This window comes from Rhipicephalus microplus, chromosome 2 (genome assembly GCF_043290135.1).
Source record: "Rhipicephalus microplus isolate Deutch F79 chromosome 2, USDA_Rmic, whole genome shotgun sequence".
NCBI classification, from domain to species: Eukaryota; Metazoa; Arthropoda; class Arachnida; order Ixodida; family Ixodidae; genus Rhipicephalus; species Rhipicephalus microplus.
In genome coordinates this window covers 291,327,530-291,354,422 of record NC_134701.1, presented here as the reverse complement: position 1 = coordinate 291,354,422, position 26,893 = coordinate 291,327,530, and the positions used below count along the sequence as shown (strand labels likewise).

The following is a 26,893-nucleotide window of genomic DNA, read 5'->3' as shown; positions in this document are numbered from 1 at the left end:
AATGGTTGCTCTTTATACGGGAAATCACAGAGACTAGATTGCTCGTGCTGCGGAAGCAAACAGGATTCATACATGCGGACATACTAAACAAATAGTCCACAGTACCATCGTATGTGTACACGCCGGCGACGCTCAGCAAGCGTGTCATGCGATAATACGTCATGAATGCGTCATGAGTCAGTCTGCATTAATGATTCAATGCTCGCAACAATGATAGGCGTGCGCAGGTTTTCCCTTCAAAGAGGGGGGGGGGGGGGGGGCGAATGTGCGTCGCAGCGCCTTTACTTTCTATTATGTCAATGCATAGGTCGGCAAAACTTGTGGAGCCCACTCAGACTCACTCATGAAATATATGGACTCACTCGGACTCATACTCACCAAAACATTACTCAGCAGGGCTCACTCAAACTCCGGCTCACGACTTGATCCGAGTATAAGTGAGTCGACTCATGAGTCCATCAGCACAGAATTAGCTTCTTCGACCGTGGTGTCAACACCCTTTTAACCTCAATATCTCACGTAATCGGTGCTTTTCTTGGTGCCGTTTGAAATTGTATCTTCAAAAAAAGAAATGAATAAAACCAGGCCTCCGCGGAAGGTACAGCACAGTCACACCGAAAGCTTGGAAGAGCAGCCTTTCAGGGCCTTTCCAAACACTCATTGGATAACCATTGCAAGCGCACTTGCTTGATACCCACCAGGGCATTAACGCAATAACGTTTTTTTTTTTTTTTGTAGTAGGCTGGCATTCGCTATGCTGTTTTTCGTCAATCTTCCGAGAAGCGTGGTATCCGCTAAACACTTGCAAGGAATTTTGTGCCAATTGTTCATGCAGTGCCTGACGACGATGAGGAATTATGCCTGAAGTGGGCATGCATGCGCCACAGTTAATAGGGGAACAAAAACAACCTTTTGTAATGGGTTCGAGCACTGGACTACCCACACATTACGCTATTTGCATTGTGCGACGACTGGTTGTTTTTTCGCTGTTTTAAAACGTTTTATAAGTCGTATAAACGTGATTGCTTTCTCGACATCAGACCTGCCTAAGGCAAGTTTGCCAACAAGTCCCAATCACCGGCGTGGCTCAATGGTAGAAGACTGGGCTGGCATGCAGCGGACCTGGGCTCGAGCCCCACTGTGTCCTTAGGGTTTATTTTCTTATTTCTGCGATAGTGGTTACGTACACCAGCGGCGGCGGTGGTGGCGGACAACTGTGGTGCCGCGCGTGATCCAAGTTTTGATCCCATTCATAACAGCTGTCGCTGTAAAAGAAGTTCCGAGTGCTTTCACACCAGTGAGGTAATTTTTCTTGGAAGATATGACAACATAAGATATAACAATCGAAAATTCCCTGTGTAATGAAGAAGTAGTAGGCCCTGCAAAGCTCGGCAAACACATCGTCAGCGCTAAGCATGAGGCGCTCGGCCCAGACGTTGTCGCTGCTTTCGATGGCTAGGCCTACGCTCCTATCTGGTCTCAAATAACAGTTCCGGCTGTCTCAGTTCCTTATTATACCTAGAATGGTTGATGGTGGGAGGATATTACGGCACACGTTTACGTATTTCACGCCTCTGCTTAATAAGTATAGAAATAGTGCATGAACGACACTGCTTTGAATACCTGTGAGTAGACGTGAGTATAAACGCGAATTCAGGTGAGGCTGATGTAATTCTGATGATGACCCGATAGTACCTTATGTCGGCAAAATAAAGTGTTACTCGCTTACACTCACTCAAGAAATATATTTAGCGCTTTGCACTCACTCTGACTCCGACTCACGAAAATATCAGTCACCCGCACTCACTCTGCAGACTCACCCTCGCGGCTGGATCTGAGTCCGAGTGAGTCGACTCAAGAGTGATTTCGCCGACCTATGTGCCATTGTATGGGGTGGACTTTGCGCCACCTCCAATCTCTCTCTTAAAGCATGCAGGTGTGGGCGCGCCGCCCCAGGACAAACGCCCCACGTAAGTGTGTGTCTCTCCATTGTCCTTGTCGTGGTGCGCTGTACCCATACGAATGGTAGGCCCCAGGAGTCGACTGGCGGAAGACGTGTGTGTGTCCTCAGTACTTCACGCGGTATTTCATTCTGCTATCCTGTTGCGTCTTTGCATGCATAATTTCCGGCTCTTTTGAACCTAATATTGCGCCCTTTCAACAATGGCCTACAAACCACAGCTTAAGCAAGGTTTGAAAAGTTGAGCATACGAGCTATATTGACCGCTCTGAAACTGCTCGATGTCAAGGTGCCTCAATAGAAGGACCTACGAGTTGCGCCCGCTCAGAGTACATATCTTCGTCGGAGTGTGGCCACTTGCCGGCGATGAAGCAAACCAGCCTCCGTCCCAATGACGCCGGGAAATGCTGCTGCGGTTGCGTGTCAGCGCTCAACGTGTGCCTAGGGTCCGCGCTGGCATCGAGCCATATCATTTCCCGGCCGTGTCTCGAATGTCGGAGAGTCAGCCCAAGGGTGCAATGTAGGGCGCCTAGTCCTTATCGCGGCCTCATTCATACGGTTCAGTGAAACCCGACCATATCAAACTCGGGTAAATGAAGTTGTTCTTTATATTTAACTATTTACGATGCTTCAACGTCAACGCATGCGAGAAGATACGGTTTTATCACGGACGCAAATGTTTCGCCATCGAGCTTGGTTGAATTTCATTACGCCGCAATAAACACTACAAGCCACTTTATATATCCGAAGACTGCGATGATATACTGTTGTGATGGGCTTGAATTCTCTTATTTTATGTAATCGCTCGGCTAGTTGGTAGGAACTGGAAAACACAAACTACGCATATACATACAGGACACAAGAAAGCTGTGGACCGGACTAGCACAGACTAACAACTGATTTATTTGGACGATGTCTCTTTTCCACAACAGCACTCACAGACTGGTAGACTTGTAGCTCACATGATTGAATAACTGTTTATTTGTTTATGTGTTTATCTATTAAAAGAGACTTCTGGTATTTTTGCTTGATGCAAATTCACTAAGTGACAGCTAAACTGTAATGGAACGTCGTATATAGCATTCACTTGCAGCAAAATCATATTTAAAGAAATACTCCATTAGCTGGATGCACTTTGCCCTTCGGAAAATTTAAAAATATACTATCTCACCAAGAGATGCAGTGATTGAAACCACTCAAGCGGTAGTGCTGGACTATAATAGAGAGCGGGTCTGGATTATCTAGCCTATCACTGTGCTAATGTACGGAAGTGAGTGTCTAAGGAACGCAGTTAGATATGCGGGCAGTGGGACAACTTGCCAAGTTGGAAAAGACTGCAGCGAGTTGTTCGGCCATCGCATGGCCACGCAAAAGCCTCTACTAGCCACTCTACTGACGACCCACTCCATGTCTATTGCAGGAAGCGTTCCTTGCAGATAGCGTGAGCCATGTGGTGACAGGGGCACATCGTTCAGGCGCCGTCACCCGGAAGCGAAGCTCCGTCGTAAATGACTTGAGTCAACAAAGAAAACAAACGGGCGTGTTTGCATGCCTCACCTGTGGCGGAAAGCGCACCCGTTGTGTCTTGCCTCAAGTAACGTTCACTTTGTGACACGCTCTCCCAGTTTTCCTTGCGCGCTTACGCGAAAGAAAATCGACGTCGTGTAATCAGGCGGCTGCTATTACGCTGCAAAAAGGACGTTCAGAAGGTTGAAAAGAAGGACTTTGATAAAAGGGGGTCCTGAATGAGCGTAAAGCTGCATGAAGCGTGGTAATACACTGTTCTCGTGAGTGCATTAAAAAATTTCTAAACACAATCTAATGAATGAAAGAGAATTTCTTTTTTCTCGACGAGCTTGTTTCTTCATTCGGCACAGCTAAATGGTTTCAACTGACAATCGTGCCTGGGAAATTACAAGGACTATTATCGTTGTCTCTAACGTTAGCGTAGTAAAAACTTGAAATGACTGAAAGTCTAGGCGAGAAATGATCCTTTCCATTGGTGCGCTTACCTTAAGGAAAAGAAGAAAAAATAGTCGTTTGGCTCTTTCATTTTGAGAGCCCTGACTTGACGCGTGTATGAATCTCTTTGAAGAGGCACGTCTCATTACACTGCTCCCTTCTGAGAGTAGTGTGACCCACAAGTGTGTTTTGGTTTTGTTTCGAATGAAAGAACGAATGGTTACAAACTTCGTCAGACGATTTCAAATGGTAAGCCTATAAGGTGGATGTGGCGAAGCTTATCTTACAAATTATTGCTGCTTGTTGTTTCATGACAAGACAGCTTCAAGCTCTGCGAAGCCAAAAGGAACGTATAGTATAGGCAAATCCGTCTTCTACCCAAAATTCCAATGCTCACTGGAGCGTCATGCGTTGCAGCTCCCATAGAAACTAGCGCCAGAGTTCCCTCCAGTGTTTCAATAGAGAACTTTATGCCTTTAATACTTCTATCTGGTTCCCTTTGTTTCTCCTATAGCCGTAACTCCGTGTGTTGTGCAATGTCTGTGCACACTTCCACATGGTCGAAACTTCCGGAGCCCTCCACCACGGCTTTCCTCATAATCGTATATGGGACGTAAAACTACACGTACTACAATCGATAACCTTAACTTTTGCTTATTAAGAGCCGCTAATTCGAGTGAAGTATGCCACTGAATACAATCGCAGACTGCTGCACACACGTCAAGGGAAACTCTGGGCATTCTGGAAGCCATACCTCTGTTTCTGAAGAGAGCCTCGAACAAGCCCAGTGGTAGAGATCTTCCACAGTCAGAACTTCAACTTTTGCGGAACCAATACAATTCTGCCAGTCTGGTTTCAGCTGCGCAATGCCAGAAAAAAAAAAGATATATACTCTTAAATAAAGCAGGTAGGAAAAAGCTAGTAACTATACATCATTTGCCTCTTCCGCGTCATATTTATTGCGTGTCGCTAATGTTTTACTACTGCAGAAATATGTGAAAGCTATAAAAAGTTCTCATCGTTATTAAGCATTTCTGAGTTAGCAAGGTGAGTGCCTGACGGTTTACTAAACGTGACTTTCTCTACTGGACTAGTATGTTATGGTGTAATTTAGACATCATGAAATAACTTAAGCAATCTACAAGTTTCGTAGTGCTGTTTAAATAACGGTTTTAATATACGTCCTAGTACACTTTCATGAAAAGTGGCAATGTTTTAGATTATCTTGTTCCATATAGTTGGTTGTATGAGCATGTTCATACCACTCGCCGTGTGCTACCGCAAAAGTAGAGATACAACTTAAAACCTGCTTTTGAAGTTCATAACGCGTAAAGGCCTGGGCATTCTGTACGTGAGTTTGTCACTAATGTTTTTTACGTATTCAGCGTTACCTGTAAACATCATTGCGCTGTATATTTGCCTTTATGATCGCATGAAATATTAAGCGATTATTAATTAGTGTTCACTACGGCGTTTCTCATAGCCTGAGTCGGTTTTGGACGTGATATCCTCTACACTAACCAAATGCAACGTTTACCCTTTTTTTTTCATTTCAGCCAGCAAAAAATAAATTTTGCTTAATACGAAAATACTAACAGCGCCCAGAAACATGAGAAGTGTACGCTCATTTTTGGCTAACTGTTGTTCAATGTTGTTAGTTAAAGCAGCGTAATGAGCAAATTAACTTTGTGCTCCGGCAGTTTTCCTTCGGGCGAGTCGGGGTGAAGAACGCATTCACATATCCCGTCCCACTCTGTGTCGATGCCGTGCACCCCGCCGCGGTGTTCTATAGTGGCTAAGGTACTCGGCCGCTAAATCGCTGGTCGTATAGGATCGAATCCAGGCTGCGGCGGGTGCATTTCCGATTGAGGCGGAAATGCAGCCACCGCTGTAGGAAGTATCATGCAGGCTCAGATAATGTAGAAAGAAACGTAGTTCAAACACAACGAACATTTTAGAGCACAGTTTGGTCCGAAGTTTCCGCCATGGGAGTGGCTTTTCACCGGCCACACACACACACACACACACACACACACACACACACACACACACACACACACACACACACACACACACACACACACACACACATATATATATATATATATATATATATATATATATATATATATATATATATATATATATATATATATATATATATATATATATATATATATATATATATATATATATATATATATATATATATATATATAAGGGTCGCACAGTGCTTTGCTGATCCTGGCTGCTCCAAATACGTGCCAAGCAAAACCGAAAAAAAAAACAGCTACATCTGTGTTCTTGCCCCACCGCAGTGGTCTAGTGGCTAAGGTACTCGGCTGCTGACCCGCAGGTCGCGGGTTTAAATCCCGGCTGCATTTCCGATGGAGGCGGAAATGTTGTAGGCCCGTGTACTCAGATTTGGGTGCACGTTAAAGAACCCCAGGTGGTCGAAATTTCCGGAGCCCTCCACTACGGCGCCTCTCATAATCATCAGTGGTTTTGGGACGTTAAACCCCACATGTCAATCAATCAACACCTGTGTTCAGTAAGCTACTAGGTAGTGACTGTCATGATTATCACCCACCACGGTGGTCTAGCGGAAGGCTGCTGCTCACTCGCAGGTCACGGGATCGAAACCCGGCTGCGGCAGCCGCATTTTCTATGGCGGCGAAAGTACTTGAGGCCCGTGTGCTCAGATTTGGGTTCACGTTAAAGAACCTCAGATAGTCAAAATTTCTGGAGCCCTCCACTACGGCATCTCTCATAATCATATGGTAGTTTTTGGACGTTAAACCCCCACAATTATTATGTCATGGTTTACTCGCGCGTATGTATTAAATGTAAGTATATATATATATATATATATATATATATATATATATATATATATCAAGTGGTAGTGAGGTTTTACCAACTTGGCAGGTATTGCCTGCATTTATACATAGACGGTGAATGTTGTCACAAGCAGTTACTGCCTAAAAGTAAATAATTATAATTCATTTTTTAAGAGTGTGTAAACGGCAACTCAACCCATGTTTTTTTTTTCTCTTTTGTCGTACAACACTCCACGAAAGTAACATACATCAACGTAGAGAAGTCGCAAAGTGCTCTGCTGATCTCTTTTTTATGTCCTTTATTTTTTAAGAAACTCCGCGAATGTTTTCACCCGTGCTGTCGCTGACTAAACGAGAGACACACCTTTACACGCATCTAATCAGACAGTACACACCATCATCTATCTATGTCCTGTTTACACACGCCGCGCTGAAGTGTGAAAACAGCGTTGGCGCCTAATATGTGCAAGGGGTGCGTCATGCATATATATATATATATATATATATATGTATATATATATATATATATATATATATATATATATATATATATATATATATATATATATATATATATATATATATATATATATATATATATATATATATATATATATATATTCTAACTTTTTTTTGTTTATTGTCAGCGTACTTTTCATGAGTTAGAGCTTCTTGCCGTGGTTTGCATACCAGCGTCTCCACCATATATTTGCATTTTTTTTCTCTTGTTGCATTTCACTTGAACGTAAGGAAAAGCGCTACTCGCTCTGCGACGGAGCAGTCGTGCATGACAGTCAACTATGCAACATGCCTTTTGGTTATTTTTCTCATGATGCTCGCTGGAATGCATCTACCAGAAGTCACGCATAAGCGGCTCTTCAACCCTTGTGTCGGCGTGGTCTTGTAAAACCCCCCAATGCAAACCTTTATATATATATATATATATATATATATATATATATATATAATGAGATATAACAGACAGTAATGCCAAGGAATGTACAGGGGAAGTTATTAACATTAATGGAATGTAAATAAGAAGAAAGAAAAGTGGATGAAAAAATTACCAACTATATATATTGTAAGATGGCGTCGAGAACACTCGAGACTCTCCTTTTATTGACTCGAGTATGTGCCCCACAACATAAACTTGACTGGTGATGATGAGTATTTACAGATGAAAAGATGGGACGCATAAATAATGCTCACACTTATTTTCCCCGCGCACTTGAGCGGCCGGCCCGGCCGAGACTTAGGCGGGAAAGGTACGGCGCAGAAAGGGTTTAAGACGTGAAACGTGGACAATCTCGGAGGCACGGTAACGACGGTCCGAGGAACCCTCGACGGGAGTGACAAGGTAATTGACCGGAGATGTTCTTTCACAAACAACGTAAGGTCCTAGAAAGCGAGACTGAAACTTTTCACACAATCCGGGTGTGCGAACAGGCGTCCAAAGTAGTACTTCATCTCCAGGACGGAAGGTGACGTCTCGACGAAAGCTGTCATAGCGTTGCTTGCGGTCTTCTTGACTGGCCTCCGTGTTGAGTTGAGCACGTTGCCGTGCCTCAGCAAGCCTTGAGACGAAATGTTCTGGCGTAGTCGTCGACGTTTTTGTCATTGCATTGAAGAAAGAGGCGTCAATGGTGAATGTCGGCGCACGACCATAGACGAGGAAGAAAGGTGAATACCCGGTGGTTCGTTGAACAGCGGTGTTGTGTGCGAATGTTACGAACGGCAAGATTTTGTCCCAATTATCGTGGTTCGGTCCGATGTACATGGATATCATGTCGATTAGAGTCCGGTGGAATCGCTCTGTCATCCCATTTGTCTGCGGGTGGTAAGCGGATGTGGTCTTATGAAGTGTGCCACAAGTTTTTAGAATTTCGTCAAGAATTGTCGACATGAAGGCCTTGCCCCGGTCACTCAACAACGTGCGAGGTGCGCCATGACGCAACACAATGGCTTCTAAAAAGAAGGCGGCAACGTCTGAGGCGGAGCTAGTGCGTAGAGGAGCGGTCTCCGCGTATCGTGTGAGGTGGTCGACGGCTGTGACGATCCAGCGGTGGCCCGCTGGCGTTACGGGAAGTGGCCCGACGAGGTCTATTCCGACAACGGCAAAAGGTGTGTCGGGACATGGAATAGGTTGTAATAAGCCAGCAGGAGCTGAAGTTGGTCGTTTCCGGCGTTGACAAAGTGCGCAAGAAGCGACATAATTAGCCACAAAAGTAGAAAGACCAGGCCAGAAGAAACGGCTCCTAACGCGGTTGTAGGTCTTTTGAAATCCCAAGTGTCCAGCTGATGGGTCGTCGTGCAATGCTTCGAGAACTTGTTTTCGCAGCGAACGGGGAAGTACTGGCACCCACCGATGCCCATCCGCATTGTAAGTATAGTGTTGCAGGACATTGTTCTCTAGCTTGAACAGCCGTAGCTGACAACGTAGTCTGGCATTAGGGGGAGAAGGCGAGCCATTCAAGTATCCGATGATGCGGTTACAGTAGGGGTCGTCACGTTGGTACGCGGCAAACTGGGCGCTGTTGTTTAAAGGTAGCGACCCAGCAACTGCCAGGGGTGATAACGTGAGTGAACAGGAAGCCACTTGATCACCTGAGGGGCATTCGGGATGCGTGGTTGGAGATGAAAGTGGCAGAGGGCAGCGAGAGAGAGCGTCAGCATCCTGATGCTGTTTGCCGGACCTGTACACAACGTCAAAAGTGTACTCTTGCAAACGCAGTATCCAGCGACCGAGGCGCCCAGACAAATTCTTCAGCGAGGACAACCAGCATAGGGCATGGTGGTCGGTAACCACAGTAAAGTGGCGTCCATACAGATAAGGTCGAAATTTCTGGATGGCCCAAACGACAGCGAGACATTCCTGCTCTGTTATCGAGTAGTTTTGCTCCGCAGGTGTTAGTGCGCGGCTGGCATACGCAACTACTCTCTCACGTGAAGTGTCGTCGCGCTGGAGGAGGACAGCACCGATTCCGTGGCCGCTGGCATCTGTGTGCAGGAAAGTGGGTGCACTCTCATCGAAGTGACGGAGGACGGGGTCTGATGTCAAAGCACGCTTAAGGGCTTGGAAAGCACACTCGCACTCGTCAGTCCACGTGAAATCCGTCCCTGACGTCAGAAGCTTGTGTAACGGCCCCGCAATGGCAGCAAAGTGACGGATGAAGCGGCGGAAGTAAGACGCCAGGCCTACGAAACTTCGCAATTGTTTTTGATTGCGCGGACGTGGAAAACTAATTACGGCAGCAACCTTGTCGGGGTCGGGTCGAACGCCGTCTTTGCTGACAAGGTGACCCAATACTTTGATGCTTGTGCTGGCGAAGTGGCACTTTTTTGTATTGAGCTGTAGGCAAGCGTTCGAAATGCACGTTAGAACTTCGTCCAAACGCTTAAGGTGCTGAGAAAAAGTAGAAGAATAAATGACGATGTCGTCTAAATAACATAAACAGGTTTTCCATTTGAGACCACGTAAGACAGTATCTATCATGCGCTCAAATGTTGCTGGAGCGTTGCATGAGCCAAAGGGCATGACGTTAAATTCGTAAAGCCCGTCAGGCGTCGCAAACGCTGTTTTCTCCTTGTCTGCTTCGCGCATAGGTATTTGCCAATACCCGCATCGGAGGTCGAGGCTGGAGAAATATTCTGCGCCTTGTAGGGAGTCCAGGGCATCATCTATGCGTGGCAACGGATATACGTCTTTTTTCGTGATCTTATTGAGCGCTCTGTAATCAACACAAAAGCGGACAGAGCCATCCTTTTTCCGGACCAACACCACAGGAGACGACCAGGAGCTGGATGAAGGTCGAATAATATCCCGTTTGAGCATGTCGGCGACGTTTGTCTCGATGATTTGCCGTTCAGCCGAAGAGAGACGGTATGGGCGGCGGCGTACAATGGAGCTGCCTTCGGTTTCGATGCTGTGCTCTGCAACGGAGGTGCGGCCCAGAACTTTGCAATGTACATCAAACGAAAGGCTGTGCTTTTGGAGAAGGGCTAAGAGGTCTCTCTTTTGCTCGGCAGTGAGGTGAGGACTTATGGTGTCATTTAAGGTAACAGTGGTAGCCTTGATATCAGTAGTAGCAGACAAAGGCGGTGATTCTGCGTGAAGGGGAATCAGTGAAAAGGACTCACTGTCAGCGAAGCAGCTCACAGCAGTGCCCTGGGGCAGCATCACTGGCGAAGAAGTTGGATTCAAGGCGGTGACGAATGCTTTACCGTCGTTAAACCGCACAAGGCCGGGTGCTATGGTAAGCCCCGCAGGTTTCGAGCGAACTGATGGAGCTATGAACACGTCACCATTAACTATAGTATCCGAAGCGATCGTTAGAAGTTGTTCATCTCCTGGCGAAATGAAACAATCAGTAGCAGCAATGAAACGGAAGCTGTATGGATCGACATCCGATGAACTCTCAGTAGCTGACATTCGAATGACTCGCTGACGACACGATATGAAAGCTGATGCCGAAGAAAGGAAGTCCCATCCTAAAATTACTGTGTGAGTGCACAAAGGAAGTACAAGAAACTGAATGTGGTGAATGATGCCATCTATGAAAACACGGACTGTGCAAACACTTGAAGGCTGAATAGGGACTCCATCTGCGCAACGAAGGGGAGGCCCATCGTAGGGCGTCCTAACTTTTTTCAATCGGGCACAAAAGTCTGCACGAATTACGGAATGTGATGCGCCTGTGTCCACCAGTGCCTCTGTCTGTATACCTTCAACATACACCAATAAAACATTCGATGGGCGGTCCGGAGGAGTTTGACGCAGTTCGAAAGATGCAGCTTTCCCTCCCGAAGCTGCACTGTTCAGTTTTCCAGTTGGCGGTCGGGAATTGAAGTAGAAGGTCGGAGAGGAGAAGAAGAACGCCGCATCGGTGAAGGTGAGCGACGACGTGAGAACCGGGAACTGCCAACTGGACTGGGCGGCTTGCGACATTACCGGACCCAGGTCGTTTAAGCGGCGGCCTGAACGGAGCTCCAGGGATGTGTTATAGAAGACGCTGGGGTGTCCGAGAACGCGAGAGGACGCAGGAACCGGGCAGCACTCTCCACCACTTGTAAGATGGCGTCGAGAACACTCGAGACTCTCCTTTTATTGACTCGAGTATGTGCCCCACAACATAAACTTGACTGGTGATGATGAGTATTTACAGATGAAAAGATGGGACGCATAAATAATGCTCACAATATATATATATATACTGACAATGTAGCCGAGAGCGCGAACAGACGCTTTTACTTGAGAGGAGAGATCGGGAGAGGCTTCCATGGTGCCTTCGCGATGGTTCAACAACTTTTCCTCAGTAATTCATGTTGGAAATCTTCTCTACCTCGTATTCAGGCATAAATGGCATAACTGGCGCATCATCTCAGTCTGATTCAAGACCGCCACAGTGGTGCACTGGTGACGGTGCCGCAGGGTTGATCCCGGCCACGGCGGCCACGGAATGAAATTTGCCCCGTGAACATTCTTTCCTCAGAACCATCCTCTGCAGGATTAAAAGAGTCGCCGATTTTCTTCCACCTGCGAACCTCTACAGGGCCCGGTGCACAAAACTTCCAAATCGAAAACGTCATGCTGTGCTTCCGGTCACGCGGATTTCGCCCTATTCGTGAACCGCTCGTCGCAACACGCGATTATTACAGGGACCTTCGGGTCTGGGCTTGTTGGCGTGTTATGTGGTCACGGTCCACCATAAACGGCGACGGAGAGGGCTGCGTCGTATGATGTATTCCGTGTAAACAGCGGTAGGCGCCGTCGACATACTGAGGCGCTTGTAGTGACATCGCATGCCCCGCCTAGCTCAAAGATTGCCGCCGCCCTCCGTGATCACGTGTCAGTTATCACAGCAGCTGCAAAGTTGCCTCCGAGCACAGCACGTCGGGGAGCCTCCCGCGGGTCCATGCGAGAGGCTTATCGACGGCTGTCCATCTTAATCAAGTTTGATGGCGAACGAATTCCTGTGCCGTGTGTCCTCGTCTTGTGTCCCCGTTTCTTAGCGCTATTTTCAGTCGTCACAATGCACCAACAAGCCCAAATTTCGACAGTGATGGAATTCGAGTAGAGGAGCGTTTCTGAATACGGGGGTAAGTCGCAGTGCCTCGCGCATGCAGGCGGAGCCAAGCCAGAAAGGCCGACCATAACAACATACCAACTTTTCCTGGCACAGCACCTACAGGTTAGAATAAAAAAAACTTACAGGACCAAAAGCGAAAAAATTGGCAGATGCCACGTACACTCGAGATCGATGATATGCGAAGCACAAATAAGAAATGTTGATATGTCACTTTCAAATCAGCACAGCGTTAAGAGGTGGAGGTAAATGATGCCGTACATGACTTCCATGTCATTGTTATCGTGTTTGAATGTGTCGTTTACCTTCGTCATCAATTCACATCATGTGATACCAAATTTAGTATATGTGGATCTAGCAAAACGGCCACGGACAGGATAGGTGCCTGGCGTGGCAACGCCGGCGTGACGCGACGACATGAACGCCGGCGAGCACACGTACCGCGCCACATCGAAATGTATTTGCGCCTTGACTGTGGCATGTAGTCATGTTCTCACATGACACGCATCTCATGATTATAATGTTTGCACCAGTCGCATACCTTCGTCATCCATTGATGTCACGTAATACCAAATTTGGCATATGTGAAGCTAGCGAAACGGCTCCGAGCACATCATCACTGTGGCATGTAGTCATGTTGTGACATGACACGCATGTCGTGATTATAATTTTTGGATGTGTCATTTATTTATGCCACCCGTTCGCGTCGCGTAATACCGAGTTTGGCACATGTGAAGCTAGCGAAACGGCCGCGACCGCATCATGTGCGTAGCATGTAGCCATGTTGGTACATGGCACGCATCTCATGTTTATCATGTTTGCACCAGTCACATACCTTCGTCATCCATTCACGTACCGTAATACTAAATTTGGTATATGTGACGCTAGCGAAACGGCCGCGAGTGCATCATGAGCGTGGCATGTTAGTCATGTTGTTACATGGCACGCATGTCATGATTTTCATCTTAGGGTATGTCGCTTGTGTTCGCCATGCAATCATGCCAAACCATTCTAGTTTGGCAACATGCTATGTGAACGAAACCCCCGCAGGAGCTGCAGGACCATGAAATGTAAACCACGACATTCATGACAAACATGCAAACATGTCATGATTTTCATGTTATGACTAGTCAAATACGTACTTCATACAGTCATGTTACGCCATACCAAGTTCCATACAGTTATCGAAATGGCCAGGAGAGCTGAAAGTCGTAGGTGGCTAGATAGATAGATAGATAGATAGATAGATAGATAGATAGATAGATAGATAGATAGATAGATAGATAGATAGATAGATAGATAGATAGATAGATAGATAGATAGATAGATAGATAGATAGATAGATAGATAGATAGATAGATAGATAGACAGATAGACAGATAGATAGATAGATAGATAGATAGATAGATAGATAGATAGATAGATAGATAGATAGATAGATAGATAGATAGATAGATAGATAGATAGATAGATAGATAGATACGCTCAAAGTCGCCGAAGCTCGCTAAGAAATGCTTCGCATTTAATATGAATTCAATTCCCTACCCCACATTCCTCACGATAGCCTGTTTAGACTAAATTTATCAGTACGCAATAATGTAGTACTCAACTACTGTAGCGTGCCGCTCAGCTCATCCGCCTGATGATACCTAAAGTGGCTGCGTTGTTTTGTTTTTGTTTTTTTACAGTTAACGCATAAAGATATATGCAGGTGCATTCGGATATATCTATAGAGTGTTCAAGATAATATCAACAAGCGGCGGCACGTTCTTTTTGTTTCGAGCTGCACAGCGCCAAGGAGCAGCGTGCGCACCGGAGCAGCGGCCTCGCTCGGCGTATACACACTTTGCCCACAGTGCTCCACGCGTCCTCGGGGCATTCTGGGATCGCTTAATTCATCTTCTTTCACCTCAGTTCGAAAAACTTTCCCCTTACATTACAAGCCAGTTTCTTGACCAAACCCCAGTAGTAAGAGCCAAAACTCAAGGATAAAGCAAATTGCACGGTACTTTGGTCTTGGTGGTGCCCTGACTCTTATTTTTTTCGGGGGGGGGGGGGGTGTAATTTCTCATTGGGCGTTTCAATCAGCGTTAACCTAGTTCCGAAAGCAGATGTTAAAATATTTTATGCGATTTAATGTCCCAAAACCACGATATTATTATGAAACACGCCATAGCGGACGACTCTGGAAGCTTCGACTAGGTGGGGTTTCACAATATGCACCTAAATCTAAATACACAAGCCTCAAGTATTTTCGTTCCCGTCATCTGAGTAGAAATTTGGTTCGTGTTACCGTCAAATTCAGCCGTGTTTCAGATTCTGAATGGGGCTCATTTTGCAAACGAGAAAGGTCCTCAGCCTCTCAGTAATCGAAGTAGTGTATACCTTCCTTTGTAGCTTCACACTCACCAGATTTTCGTTGTTTTCATCTAAACACTTGATCAGGGAACGGCGACTGCTACCACTGAGACCTGGAATACAAGTAAATACAACATATTCATTATTTATACATTGAATGTAACGCGATATAACAGTATTTCAAATCTCATGCCAATAAGTATGATATGTGTCTGAGTATACTGGTACAGAATATCATGATCTCTGTTGCATTTACTTCCAACCAAACCAACTTGCACGTATTTATTAATATATGGTGTTTAGGGAATGTTTACACCTTCAAGTTGGGCCGGCGACTTTGTTTCGGCAGAAAATTTTCTATAGTAAAGGTTGCAGTCACAATAAAAATTTCATAAAATTTTGTTCAACTTCAATGTAACCTCGTACACTCGTGAAAAGTAAAATCGCCATCCACTCGCATGTAGCACAGCCCGCTACTAAAAATTACTAAGTATTTCTGAGAAATTGATTGATTTGTGTGGTTTAACGTCCCAAAACCACCATATGATTATGAGAGACTCCATAGAAAAGGACTCCAGAAATTTCGACCACCTGGGGTGCTTTAACGTGCACCCAAATCTGAGCACACAGGCCTACACCTTTTCCGCCTCCATCGGAAATGCAGCCGCTGCAGCCGAGATTCACTTCCGCGACCTGCGGGTCAGTAGCCGAGTACCTTAGCCACTAGAACACTGCGGCGGAGCGTATTTTTGATAAATAAAGCGTTCCTAGTTGACAAAAGATAAAGTTGGAAGGCGCTTGCTTTCAAAATCCACTCGCCAGGCTCCCATGCAAAATACAAAAACAAAAAGAGCGCATATTATCTGCTGATATTTCCTGTTCGTCTGTGACGCAGCAAGATGCCGTGACGTCTACAGTGTACATGCTCTCTATTGGTCCGTATACGCGAAATATCAAATGTGATTTGTCTCGTGCACTGTTTTGCCATGCATCCGCCCGTCCGTTCTTCCTTGTGCCGCGTGAGTGAACTGCACGAACAACTTCATTTTGTGTGTTACAGCTGCGCAAGCGGCAATAACGGCATACAGCCGGGAAGTGTGACATCCTGGTAGGTTCTGGGGCTTAGTGCTGACTTCGTTCACGTGCTTTTAAGAACTAAGGGGGAGGAGGATACATCGCGTGTGAGAAGGGTGGCGAACGAAAGGGTAAAACCAACTCCTCGTCTTTAAACACTGGGTGGGGAGGGGCCCTTCAGAGGGCCAGTAAAAAGGCAACGACTTTTTTTTTTTACAGCCCCAAATAAGCTTGCAATGGTTTCTTATCGGGGTTCATTTCCAAGCACTAATGACGCCATATTGTTGGTTTGGTAACGTACTGAGACTTCTTGAAGAGATGACTCAAAGGCGAAAGCCGCATTTTTTTTCTTCTCCGCATAAGATGCACTATAAGGGAACAGGGAGCACCAGCCATGCCATGACGTGCCACTGCCAAGTGCCGTCTTCTAGTGCGAAATCTCTATATAGCCTTCATAAAACGAGAACATAGACCGTCGGCAGAGAGCGTGCCGCGGCATCGGGGACTATTGAGGCAAAACATTCTCATCACGTGATAACGTCACCATATGTCGTCATCATGACATAGCAGGTCACAAAATTGGGTGACGTCATAACGACGTCACAAGTTCGTACGTGGCGAAACAAAATTTTGCGAACTGTGACATCATGACGAACGTCACATGGTGACAATGTTTAGCATCACTCGTCAGTCGTTCCCGACGCTGCGGCATGGTCGCGGCCAACGGTCAAATTTCCCGCTTTTTGAGGCATGTCTACGCTTCCGCCTAAATGAGCCTTCACATTTGGTAGCATAAAACGCTACGGGCGTAGTCAGGATGGGGAGGAGGGAAGGTTCAATTCCACCACCACCCATCCCCTTCCCAAAAATTTTCAATTTTGCCAGCGCATATACAGCCTAACAGAGCTAAATCTAGTCAGAGTTTAAAATAAAATATGCTGCCGCACTATATGACGCCGCAACCAAATGCATGTTGCTGAATATTGAATACATAATGCCGCAATGTTTATGTGTTGATTTATCGCTTAGTTTGATTAACCAACTTTGGAGGCAACGAAGCTGGAAAAGAAACGGTCAAATTATAAAGTTTTAGATCGGTTTGAAAAACATCCAATTCGACAGTTTCTAACTTTGTATCTATAAAAAATGTGCGTTTTTCTGCTCACTCCAGATGCTCGTGATACACATAAACACAAAACGTTACATGACCACTTGCGCGTTTTCGTAAGCTCAAGCCAACCGTGATCGATGCCCTCTAACGTTCTGCGTGCAGAAACGACCATAACATTTGGCCAGGTGTGCCGCCGCTGACCGGGGAGATGCTACGGTGGTGACTGTGTGGGGAATAAACTGTGAAGCAACTGAAACGATAGCCGCTGCGTCTGTTTATCGCTATGGTGAAGCACCGAGAGGAAAGCATGTCGTCTGTACGCGGCACATTAGATATCACTAAAATTACGATGAGCAAACAGGCATGTCACGTGGTTTGTTTCGGTACTTCGCGGGCTTCTCGTTCCTTAATAGATTAAATATGATGAACTGTTTGGTCGAACGTTTTGCAAGTTGATCCACAACACTCCTATTTGATATTTTTGTCCAGTTTCGTTGGTTTCAAAGTAAGTTAATAAATCTTGCCTGATAAAAAAAAGTTATAGCAAAAAAAAGTGGCATCAATTATTTGATGAGACAGTCAACAACACGAATTAAGTCGTCATAAAATGCACCGGCATATTTTCAAACTCTGACCACGATAGGCTGGGGCACCCTGCACAGACGCACATTTACGCTCACATATACGCTCAAACAATCATGCAAACACAATAAGTGTGAAAAAGAGACCGTTAGATGAACCGTGCCAACGCACACACCAACGGGTTAATTGCAGCTGATTATATCCCTTGGTAACACCTATAGTGAACTTGAATCCCTTCACCTCGTTACTGACTGCAAAACGGCGCCATCGTGGTGGCACACTTAGCTCAGGAAGCTCAGATAGAGACGTGTAACATGCCGCCCCTCTGAATTCTCTTCCCCTTGTTTTTGCCCCAAGGTGTCTATGAGACAAAACAAGGTCACTGACCAGGTTTGATAAAATGATCTGACGTTTCAGAACAGCACATGGTCTTCTTGTTTACTCAAGTACACAAGCAGTCCGTATGCAGTTCCGAAACTGGTCACGTCCGGTGACAGTATTAGTTGCACTAGTACAAAAGATTATTATATTCATAAACCAGACAGGCTAGAACTCTAGTGCCCTGTAGGAAATATACAGGATGAAGAGCGTAATCTGTCCGGCAGGATGTTGCCCCTATTCCAGAGGCACGAGCCAACCATTCAGTTCTGTGGATCAGTCCCAGCTGATCCACCCTGCAGGGCTAGGCTAGACAGCCGCACCTCCCATTCGTTCCATGCATGTGTCATTGGAGTCGTGCTCTTCGCCATGCCCTGCACACTCCCACGTGATGTGAAAGTGTTAGAGTGGCTCCCCACCACGGCCGTGGGGTACACCAGGTAGAGAGTGTGCCGACTTATTTAAGTGACTAAGCGTGGAAGAACACCGGCACGACACTTGCCAGGCAAGGGACAACTACAAAGAGGACCGAAAAGCTATTTCGCCACCCTGAAGAGGAAAAAGCTCCGCACTGAGTGCCCTTAGCTTCCCAAACAAAGAAAATCTTGATGCGGCGGTTTTCTCGCGCACAGTTCGAGAGAAATGGCGACGCACCAAACACTACGCACCCTGGCACCCGTGAGATGGCGTGCATCCTTTCACGAGAACACAGACGTGGCGTGCCTTCCTTCAAATTTTGTCACTACCTCGTGACGGGTAGTTCAGGTTTTACGCAGCAGAACGTTAGTGCTTGTTCGCGATCAGTTTAGATTTCTCAATTGAAATTTGATGACGAATATTTCCCACTGCGTACAACTTTAATGATTTGTAAAAAGTAGGTGGGTCATAAATTGACACGCACTACAACTTCAAACATGTGCCCTCGAGTGAATAATTAAAGGGTTTATTCGCAAGTTTCTATAATTGCTCGTCGCAATAACGGTGTCATTTCAACTGCGGCACAGCCTTTCCGTCTCAACGTGCATGAAGTACGGGTGCGAACATGACACGTGCATAATATATTGTCGTAGATATTTTACTAAAGAAATATGCACACACACGCATATATATATATATATATATATATATATATATATATATATATATATATATATATATATATATATATATATATATATATATATATATATATATATATATATATATATGAAGTGTGTACTCAAGGGCTCGTTTTTCCGTGTTTTGACACAATAATAGTGAGATATAACAGACAGACAATAATGCCAAGGAAAAGTAAGTATAGGGGACGTTACGTTATTAGACAGAATTGTAATGTAATTGTGAAGGAAGAAAAGCGGGTGAAATATAACTTGCCGTGTACAGTAACCGAACCTTCGACCTTGCAATAACGCGTTCGATGCTCTAACCACTGAGCTACCACGGCAGCAATCCTCCCAGCCACTTTGATGGGCAAATATGTGAATTTAAACGTGGGAGTGTCAGTCAGTGTCTATATATATATATATATATATATATATATATATATATATATATATATATATATATATATATATATATGTGTGTGTGTGTGTGTGTGTGTGTGTGTGTGTGTGTGTGTGTGTGTGTGTGTGTGTGTGTGTGTGTGTGTGTGTGTGTGTGTGTGTGTGTGCACGCCAAAAAAAAAAGAAACGATTTGTAAGGGTTGAACCCTCTCGCCATGGCATGGTGGTCAGCTTTACAACAGGTCTGTTATGGCTCCCGCTGCGCCAAGGCACGGAATCTAATTGTAATACTTTAACCACGTTACGCCATCGTATACTATCAAAACCTGCCTTGAGGATGTCATTTTACGCAGTGACAGATCTTCCAGAAATACAATATCAAGGCACAGCATCGTGAAGTGGGTTCGAGCGGTGGCCGTACTGGCGGCGGAAGTGAGAGTGCACTCAACTGCACACGCTGGCAAAGATGTCCGTGACGGAGGCACCCTTGTTGCTGCCGGACGTTGAGGACGGGCCGCCGATTCGGGTCACCAGGCCTCGCACGCGCACCACGAACCCCTGAGTGGCGTTGGAGAAGCCGCGGCCGAAGCTTAGGAAACCGTCGAAGATGCGGTCCGCCAGGCTGGCCGCCTCCGATGGCTCAGGTTGCACTCCACACGCCAGCAGAGCCAGCGAAATCCAAAGCATGGCACTGTGCCGCGCGTTTGTGGACATGTCTCAAGAGGGCTCCTTCCGAAGGCGCGCTCTTCTCTGGTTCCTTCTTCTTCTACGGTGTGTGCGCTCACCACTCCGGGATTCTGTTGATGCGTTGGGGAGAGAGTGCTGATTGGTCTGGGTGACGATGCCAGCCTGCGTCGCGGCGTCGAGCCTAGCTGAAGGTTTCGGCATGCGCGCTTCCCTCCACCGCACCGGTTGGGGCAAATGATCTCCGTCGCCTCCTCGCCGCGAGACGCGGCGTTGATAATGCGGCGACCTTCCCCCGACACAAATGGCTGGCTGGGGAACGCCCGTTTGCGGTGGTGTGCATATTTGGATGATGACGTCGTTTTTCCGGCGTAGTTGAAGCGGAGCTCACGGAGATTGATCGTAAGCTGGAGACAGGCGCGGCGAAATAATGGAACCGAAATAGAAAATGTGTGCCCAATGTTGCTGTGGACTTGCACATTCGCCTGAGCCGAAACTGGCGATATTCACTCTCTCCGCATTGCACTTATGGACACTGATCGAGTGGAGATGCCCACTAAGTCGACTAAGCCGCGGGTGTATTGACTATACCTAAGGCATCTTGGACTGTTAAGTCGACGTTTTCTTGTGTTTGTATACCACGACGTGAATCAATATGACCATGAAACATCGTATGCACCAGCTCAACCATTTTAATTCATACGCTTCTACCGTAACATTGTTCGTTTAGTTGTTAGAAACGCTAAAGACAGAGGTTAGCAGTCCAATGTAGCAGCACACAAACCTATCAATAAATAGTCTAGAAGCAAAATGCATTGATTGATATGTGGGGTTTAACGTCCCAAAACCACCATATGATTATGAGAGACGCCGTAGTGGAGGGCTCTGGAAATTTCGACCACCTGGGGTTCTTTAACGTGCACCCAAATCTGAGCACACGGGCCAACAACATTTCCGCCTCCATCGGAAATGCAGCCACCGCAGCCGGGATTTGAACCCGCAACCTGCGGGTCAGCAGCCGAGTACCTTAGCCACTAGACCACTGCGGCGGGGCCCAGTAGTCAATTCGTGAGGCACTAAGTTCCTTTACTGAATCCATTCCATGGCTACTTGGAAAGGTGTAGCAGGGCTCTTGAGAGTGGGAAGAGGGTCTTAAAAAAACAAAAAATTGTGCCACTTTCCGAAATCACAATTTGAGTTACCGCAATACAACAAAGCTCATTGTAGCAAACACATAAAACGAAATATTGATTATAATTAAGTTATTGAAAAATAGTCTTTCAATAGATACAGTGTTAGCAATAACCAATATTATACATTTTTGAATATGACAAACTTATTATTTTTATTTTGTCAATTGTGCATTCATTAAAATGAGATTAAAGTGTATTTACCTAAAGCCCAACTTACGCTCTTCAAAAATATGCTATGACACATTGCGCTTTTTTTACAGACTTTGTTGATTAAAACACAAACGTTTTTAAAACATGAAATGCAATTTTCTTTGTTTCATTATTTTTGTGAAGTGAATCTGCCTCACGGAAGTTTTGACAAAGTTTCGGTGCACATGTCTAATGAAACTTGGTATCTTAGTTTTTTGTAGCACTTGAGCTACAAGCTAAGGCTTTTTTTTTTTGTCAAACTTGATGGCATTGTAATTGTATGATACACACCAGCTAATTACTGAAAGGTTTACTGGAAGGTCATTTTCACCTTCCAAGTTTAAAAATTGTTTGATTAGAGAAATACCTCTTTTGAAGCAAAAAAAAATTGTCATTTCTTTTATTTCTTTTTTTTTTCAAAGAAATTTTTAAAAGCTTTGCAGATTTGAAATCTCCATTTAACGAGATAAATGTGCACTAATTTTTATTGTTATAGAATAATAAATAAATCTGTTTTTTTTTAAAACCCTACTACCCCCTCAATTTCAACCCTTTATTGTTTTTTAGTATGCATGTAAATCTAAGCACATGGATGTTCTATTCATTTCGACCTTGCTAAAATATGACCACCATGGCTTGGAGTCGAACACGCACCCTTGAGTTAAGCACATCCCCAAAGAAATAAACAAACATGCTTGAGTGACATTGAGATGAAAAAAATAATTTGATTGATTGATTTGTGGGGTTTAACGTCCCAAAACCACCATATGATTATGAGAGACGCCGTAGTGGAGGGCTCCGGAAATTTTGACCACCTGGGGTTCTTTAACGTGCACCCAAATCTGAGCACACGGGCCTCGCCTGCGTACACGGTTTCATGAGAGCACAGAAAAATTATTCAAGACGCGCTGACGAGCGTGGGATGATTACATCATGCGAAGGCAGCGCCACTTTAATGCGTGCTTTCAACGCAGGCATATATGTACGTTTTTGTGGAATAATATATTTTAATCTAAAAAACAAAGAATATTTCAATACTAACAGAAAAATTATTGACCACACACACTGTTTTGCAGTCACGGGACAGGGCAGCTCGGATAATTGAAGTTTTTACCGCTAAGTAGTGCTGTACAGGCTATTTCCGCGATTTTCAGTGAAGAAATAAAAATATAACTCCACTTGTCACAAGAAAAAAATGGGGTTGGCTTGAGTCACTATGAGGGACGATCTTTCCATCTGCGCGGTCATCTCATTTTTTGTTCTGGGCTGTTGTCGGTCCCTTTGCACTTGTGCTTCTTCCGCAACGCAGCCCGCGGTGGCTATCGGCAGTCATCGTATGGCATTTTGTGTAGCGCTTGCAACTTCTCTGCATGGATTACTGGCTCTTATACGACATCAAGTAACTTTCCTAGATTCTATTTTCCGCATGTATTCCATCAGTGTTTCGTGAAACTAACTCTGATGTGTGTTTTTCTCGCCGACAGTTTATTTCATTTTATGACACTGCATGTCAGGCACTTTTGGCCTATAATAGGGGTGAAAAAAATACATTCGCAAAAATAAGTACTCCATATACAAATAATTATAATGCATAATACGGAAACACGAAGAATAGCCAAAGCACTTTACTTTTGAGCACAAAAATGAGCAAGAAATAAGCAATACATATTTATACACCAGCTCATTTAGTTTTTTTAATTTTATTTTACGAAGGAACGTACGCATTCAAATAAACAGCAGAATTAGGCCACCTATTCCACTCGCTGATCACCCGTGGAATGAAACTGAACTTAATGCAATTTTTTTGTGATCTGGTAGAAGGAATGTCTGCCAGTTTCAAGTTTATATATGTGTATGCTCTGACCTGCCTTTTTTACTCTCTATTTAATTATGAAAAAGAGTAATTTAAACCTTTTGGCATGAATATCTTCAAGTGTTATCCAAGGGTTTTTCTAAATACCCTTTTTTGACGTGTTTGAATAAATATTTGAATGCATTCAGTGACCACCTGTGAGAAATAATTACATAGTCTATCTGTATACCTGCAATATAATCTTTCAGGAGAACAAATCTATCGAATGAGCTTTCAAGTTTCTCATCAAAAGGGAAGGCATCAGACGCCGCGGAGTTCAAAACTATTTTTGCAATAACTATAACTTGGCTAAAGTCATATCCAAGGAAAACATAAGCATATTATGATCTCATGTGTCCTCGATTACATCGTATGTTTTAACCTTTTTCTCCAAGAACGATGGTACAAATACAAGGTCAGAGGATACAGCTTTAAAGTCACATGTATGGCTAACACAATTCGGCATAGGTTAAAACAAAAGGCAATGTTAAAAAGATGCTCACAATGTGCTACGTTGGTTACGGTAATACGCGAACCCAGCTCAATATCTGGTTAAGTTTGAAATCACCAAGCAAAATTACTTTGTCATCCTGGTGCATACTAGAACACATAAAATATCTTAATTTGGTCAGAGTCGTAGCCGGAGAACAGGGGGGTCTGTGCACCTCTTCCTAGATTTTCCTTGCCTGCCGAATGAGCGCAAATAATCCGTCGTCTATATGGTGGCACCACTTACGTAGGGAGAATCGCTACAATGAAGGGAAACAACCGCCCTGAGGCGCTTTGCAACAATGTCACGGTGAGCAGCTGTAGAGTTTTCACAGCAGCAGAAGACGACCGATGTCCACACTGTCGAGATATTCGCAATGCCCACGGGTGGCGCGCCGTGCAATCCATGATGGCTGCGGGAGGATGATCAACTCGTGAACTCGCGTCGGAAAAGATACGACGTTCGCACGGACGCACGTCCCACGCCGCTTTCACCGGATGCATATCGGTGAAAGCGGCACGGGGTGTATGTCGTACCAAAGTACCTTCCCAAATGATAGGAACTACTAACTGTTCGCTAGTTCATTTCTTATTGCAGTGCGAAGGTGGTGCATGGTGTCAGCTGATCGACCATGCATCAACGACGCTTTGCGTAATCCTGCGCTTGCTACAGAAAACTGCATGAACTCGAATTACGCATAAACTGGGCGATACTCAGAGATAATTCGTGTCGAGCCTGTCTGACGGATTTTCAGCCGTAGTAGGCCACTATAGCACGCCATCGCGGCTGTACGGGGCCGAATGTATAACGCACCGATGGTTTGCAGATACATTACGCCGACGTCATTACTTACGCTGTAGTCACCATGGAGTTGCTTCTTCAAAGGAACACAAGCATTTAACTTCCCATTAGGTAGCGCTTGTGTCACACCGATGATCAGACTCTAACAGCACGCAATTGACTGCACTCAAATGTTGCAGCTTCCTTCAGCACGATCGCAACAAGGACAGCGAAACTAATACACATGTACGCATTTCGCAGCGTCGAAATTGTGAAAATTCGTCGAACAACGTCGTTCGGATGGTAGCGGGGAAGTGCAGAAGAAGTTAGCCGAGAGGTGTGGAATGGAGTCGTAACTGCACGTTTCATTGCTCTATTTCGTTTCGCTGGTCGAGCTCGAGCGTGTTGGCGGCATGCGGCGCTCCGTAATATCGACTGTAGTTGGTCTACATGCAATGCACAAGAAAAACTGTGTTTATTTAGAGCTCGCTGACGGATATTGTTATGGGGTAAACTGACGGGTATATAATGGGATACTAGCAGAAGAAAGCCGCAGGACAGAGAACGAGGAAGACGAAGTGCTTGGAGAACAGTGAGGGTGGTGGCAATGGCAGCCAAATTAAAGGCGTGTTAAAGTGTTTTGAAAAGTTAATTCGAGCGCGAGAACTTGACACGATCACTCACACACGCACACACCCATGCATCAAACGTGTTTTTCGCTTTTGAGTGTTTAGTGGTGGTCACATTTGGTGGCAGCGGTGGGATTCGCAGCATGAAACGCCCAAAGGACGACTTGTCGAAGGACGCACTTGAGGATATCTTGGAAATGTATGACAGAAAGTGGGAGGCATTGAATAAACAGGTGCGCTTTGACTTGACCAATAGAAGGAAGTATACTGCTCTTGCCCTCCACTCAGTTGTAGTGGTGGGCACTCAGGACGTCAGAGACCGACGTGTGGTTGCTCAGGAACAAAGCCATGTTTATTTCAAGAAGAAGCCAAGCGTGCGCCAAGATTAACCGATGTGCTGTGTCGGTGGTGGGTGTAATGTTGGGGAGGACGCATGCGGGGAACGATGTCGAAACGAGTGCAACGAGGTGACGAAAACGGAGGGGATGGCCGTATGCGAAATGGCACCTCTCAGCTTTGTTGAGAGCAGCAGTTCAGAGAATCTGGCGAATGCGAATGGCACAAGTGGAGAAGCACGACGCAGACACCCAAGAAAGAAGTAAAGAAAATTAGACGACTTGGCTGACGGACATTTCCAAAGCCTGGCGTTTGCTTCTTGTGACTTTCCATCACAGCCGGGACCAACCACAGTGACTGTGCAAGATATATCAAAGAACCTGTGCTCTAAGCTACGGCGTCAACCATGGAAATCAGAGTCACAGCCCAAGCCTCTATTTGGCTCACTTCAAGCAGCTTTCCGGGAATCATCGAGGACAGGCGGCTATGGGACCTCTGCGTCTAACGTTGGAATATCAGGGCAAAAAGGCGGAAGACATATGTCACTCTCATCGTGAGCTGAACAACATCAAGCAGGGACCTGCTCTTCAACAGCTGGTGACAAGTCAAATGATCGTGGAGAGACAACCGGGCCTAAAGACAAGTTACGAGGACCAGGTTCGCACTTCGGAAAAAAAAAACAAAGCAACGAGACAGTGCGTTGTTCATGATCCGGCAAGCGAAGTCCCGTACCATGCGGCACAAGATTCTCCCCAAGCTCACGGTTGTCGACAACTGCTTTTTCATCACCCCGTGCAAGTTTTCCACTACGGCCTGTGTCTTGAGAATGAAGACGGTTCATCATCGCAAAGACCGTCCACTGCGTTCAGTGCAGCACCATGCACTGCACC

At 45.4% G+C, this 26,893-nt stretch overlaps 1 protein-coding gene across 2 annotated transcripts in view; it reads right to left on the bottom strand.

The window, feature by feature from the left end:
• LOC119177980 (uncharacterized) overlaps positions 1–20,783 on the bottom strand; it is a 44,828-nt gene extending 24,045 nt beyond the window's left edge. Inside the window, exons 1-3 of one of the 2 annotated variants that reach the window (XM_075882254.1) lie at positions 20,300–20,783; positions 15,255–15,316; positions 4,677–4,781 (exon numbers count right to left, since the gene is read on the bottom strand). In XM_075882254.1, the coding sequence (XP_075738369.1) occupies positions 4,677–4,781; positions 15,255–15,316; positions 20,300–20,564 (432 nt within the window). In that variant the 5' untranslated portion in view covers positions 20,565–20,783. The remainder of the gene's footprint in view (positions 1–4,676; positions 4,782–15,254; positions 15,317–20,299) is intronic. The other variant, XM_037429156.2, reaches the window with a different exon arrangement.
• Between the last annotated feature and the right edge of the window lie 6,110 nt (positions 20,784–26,893).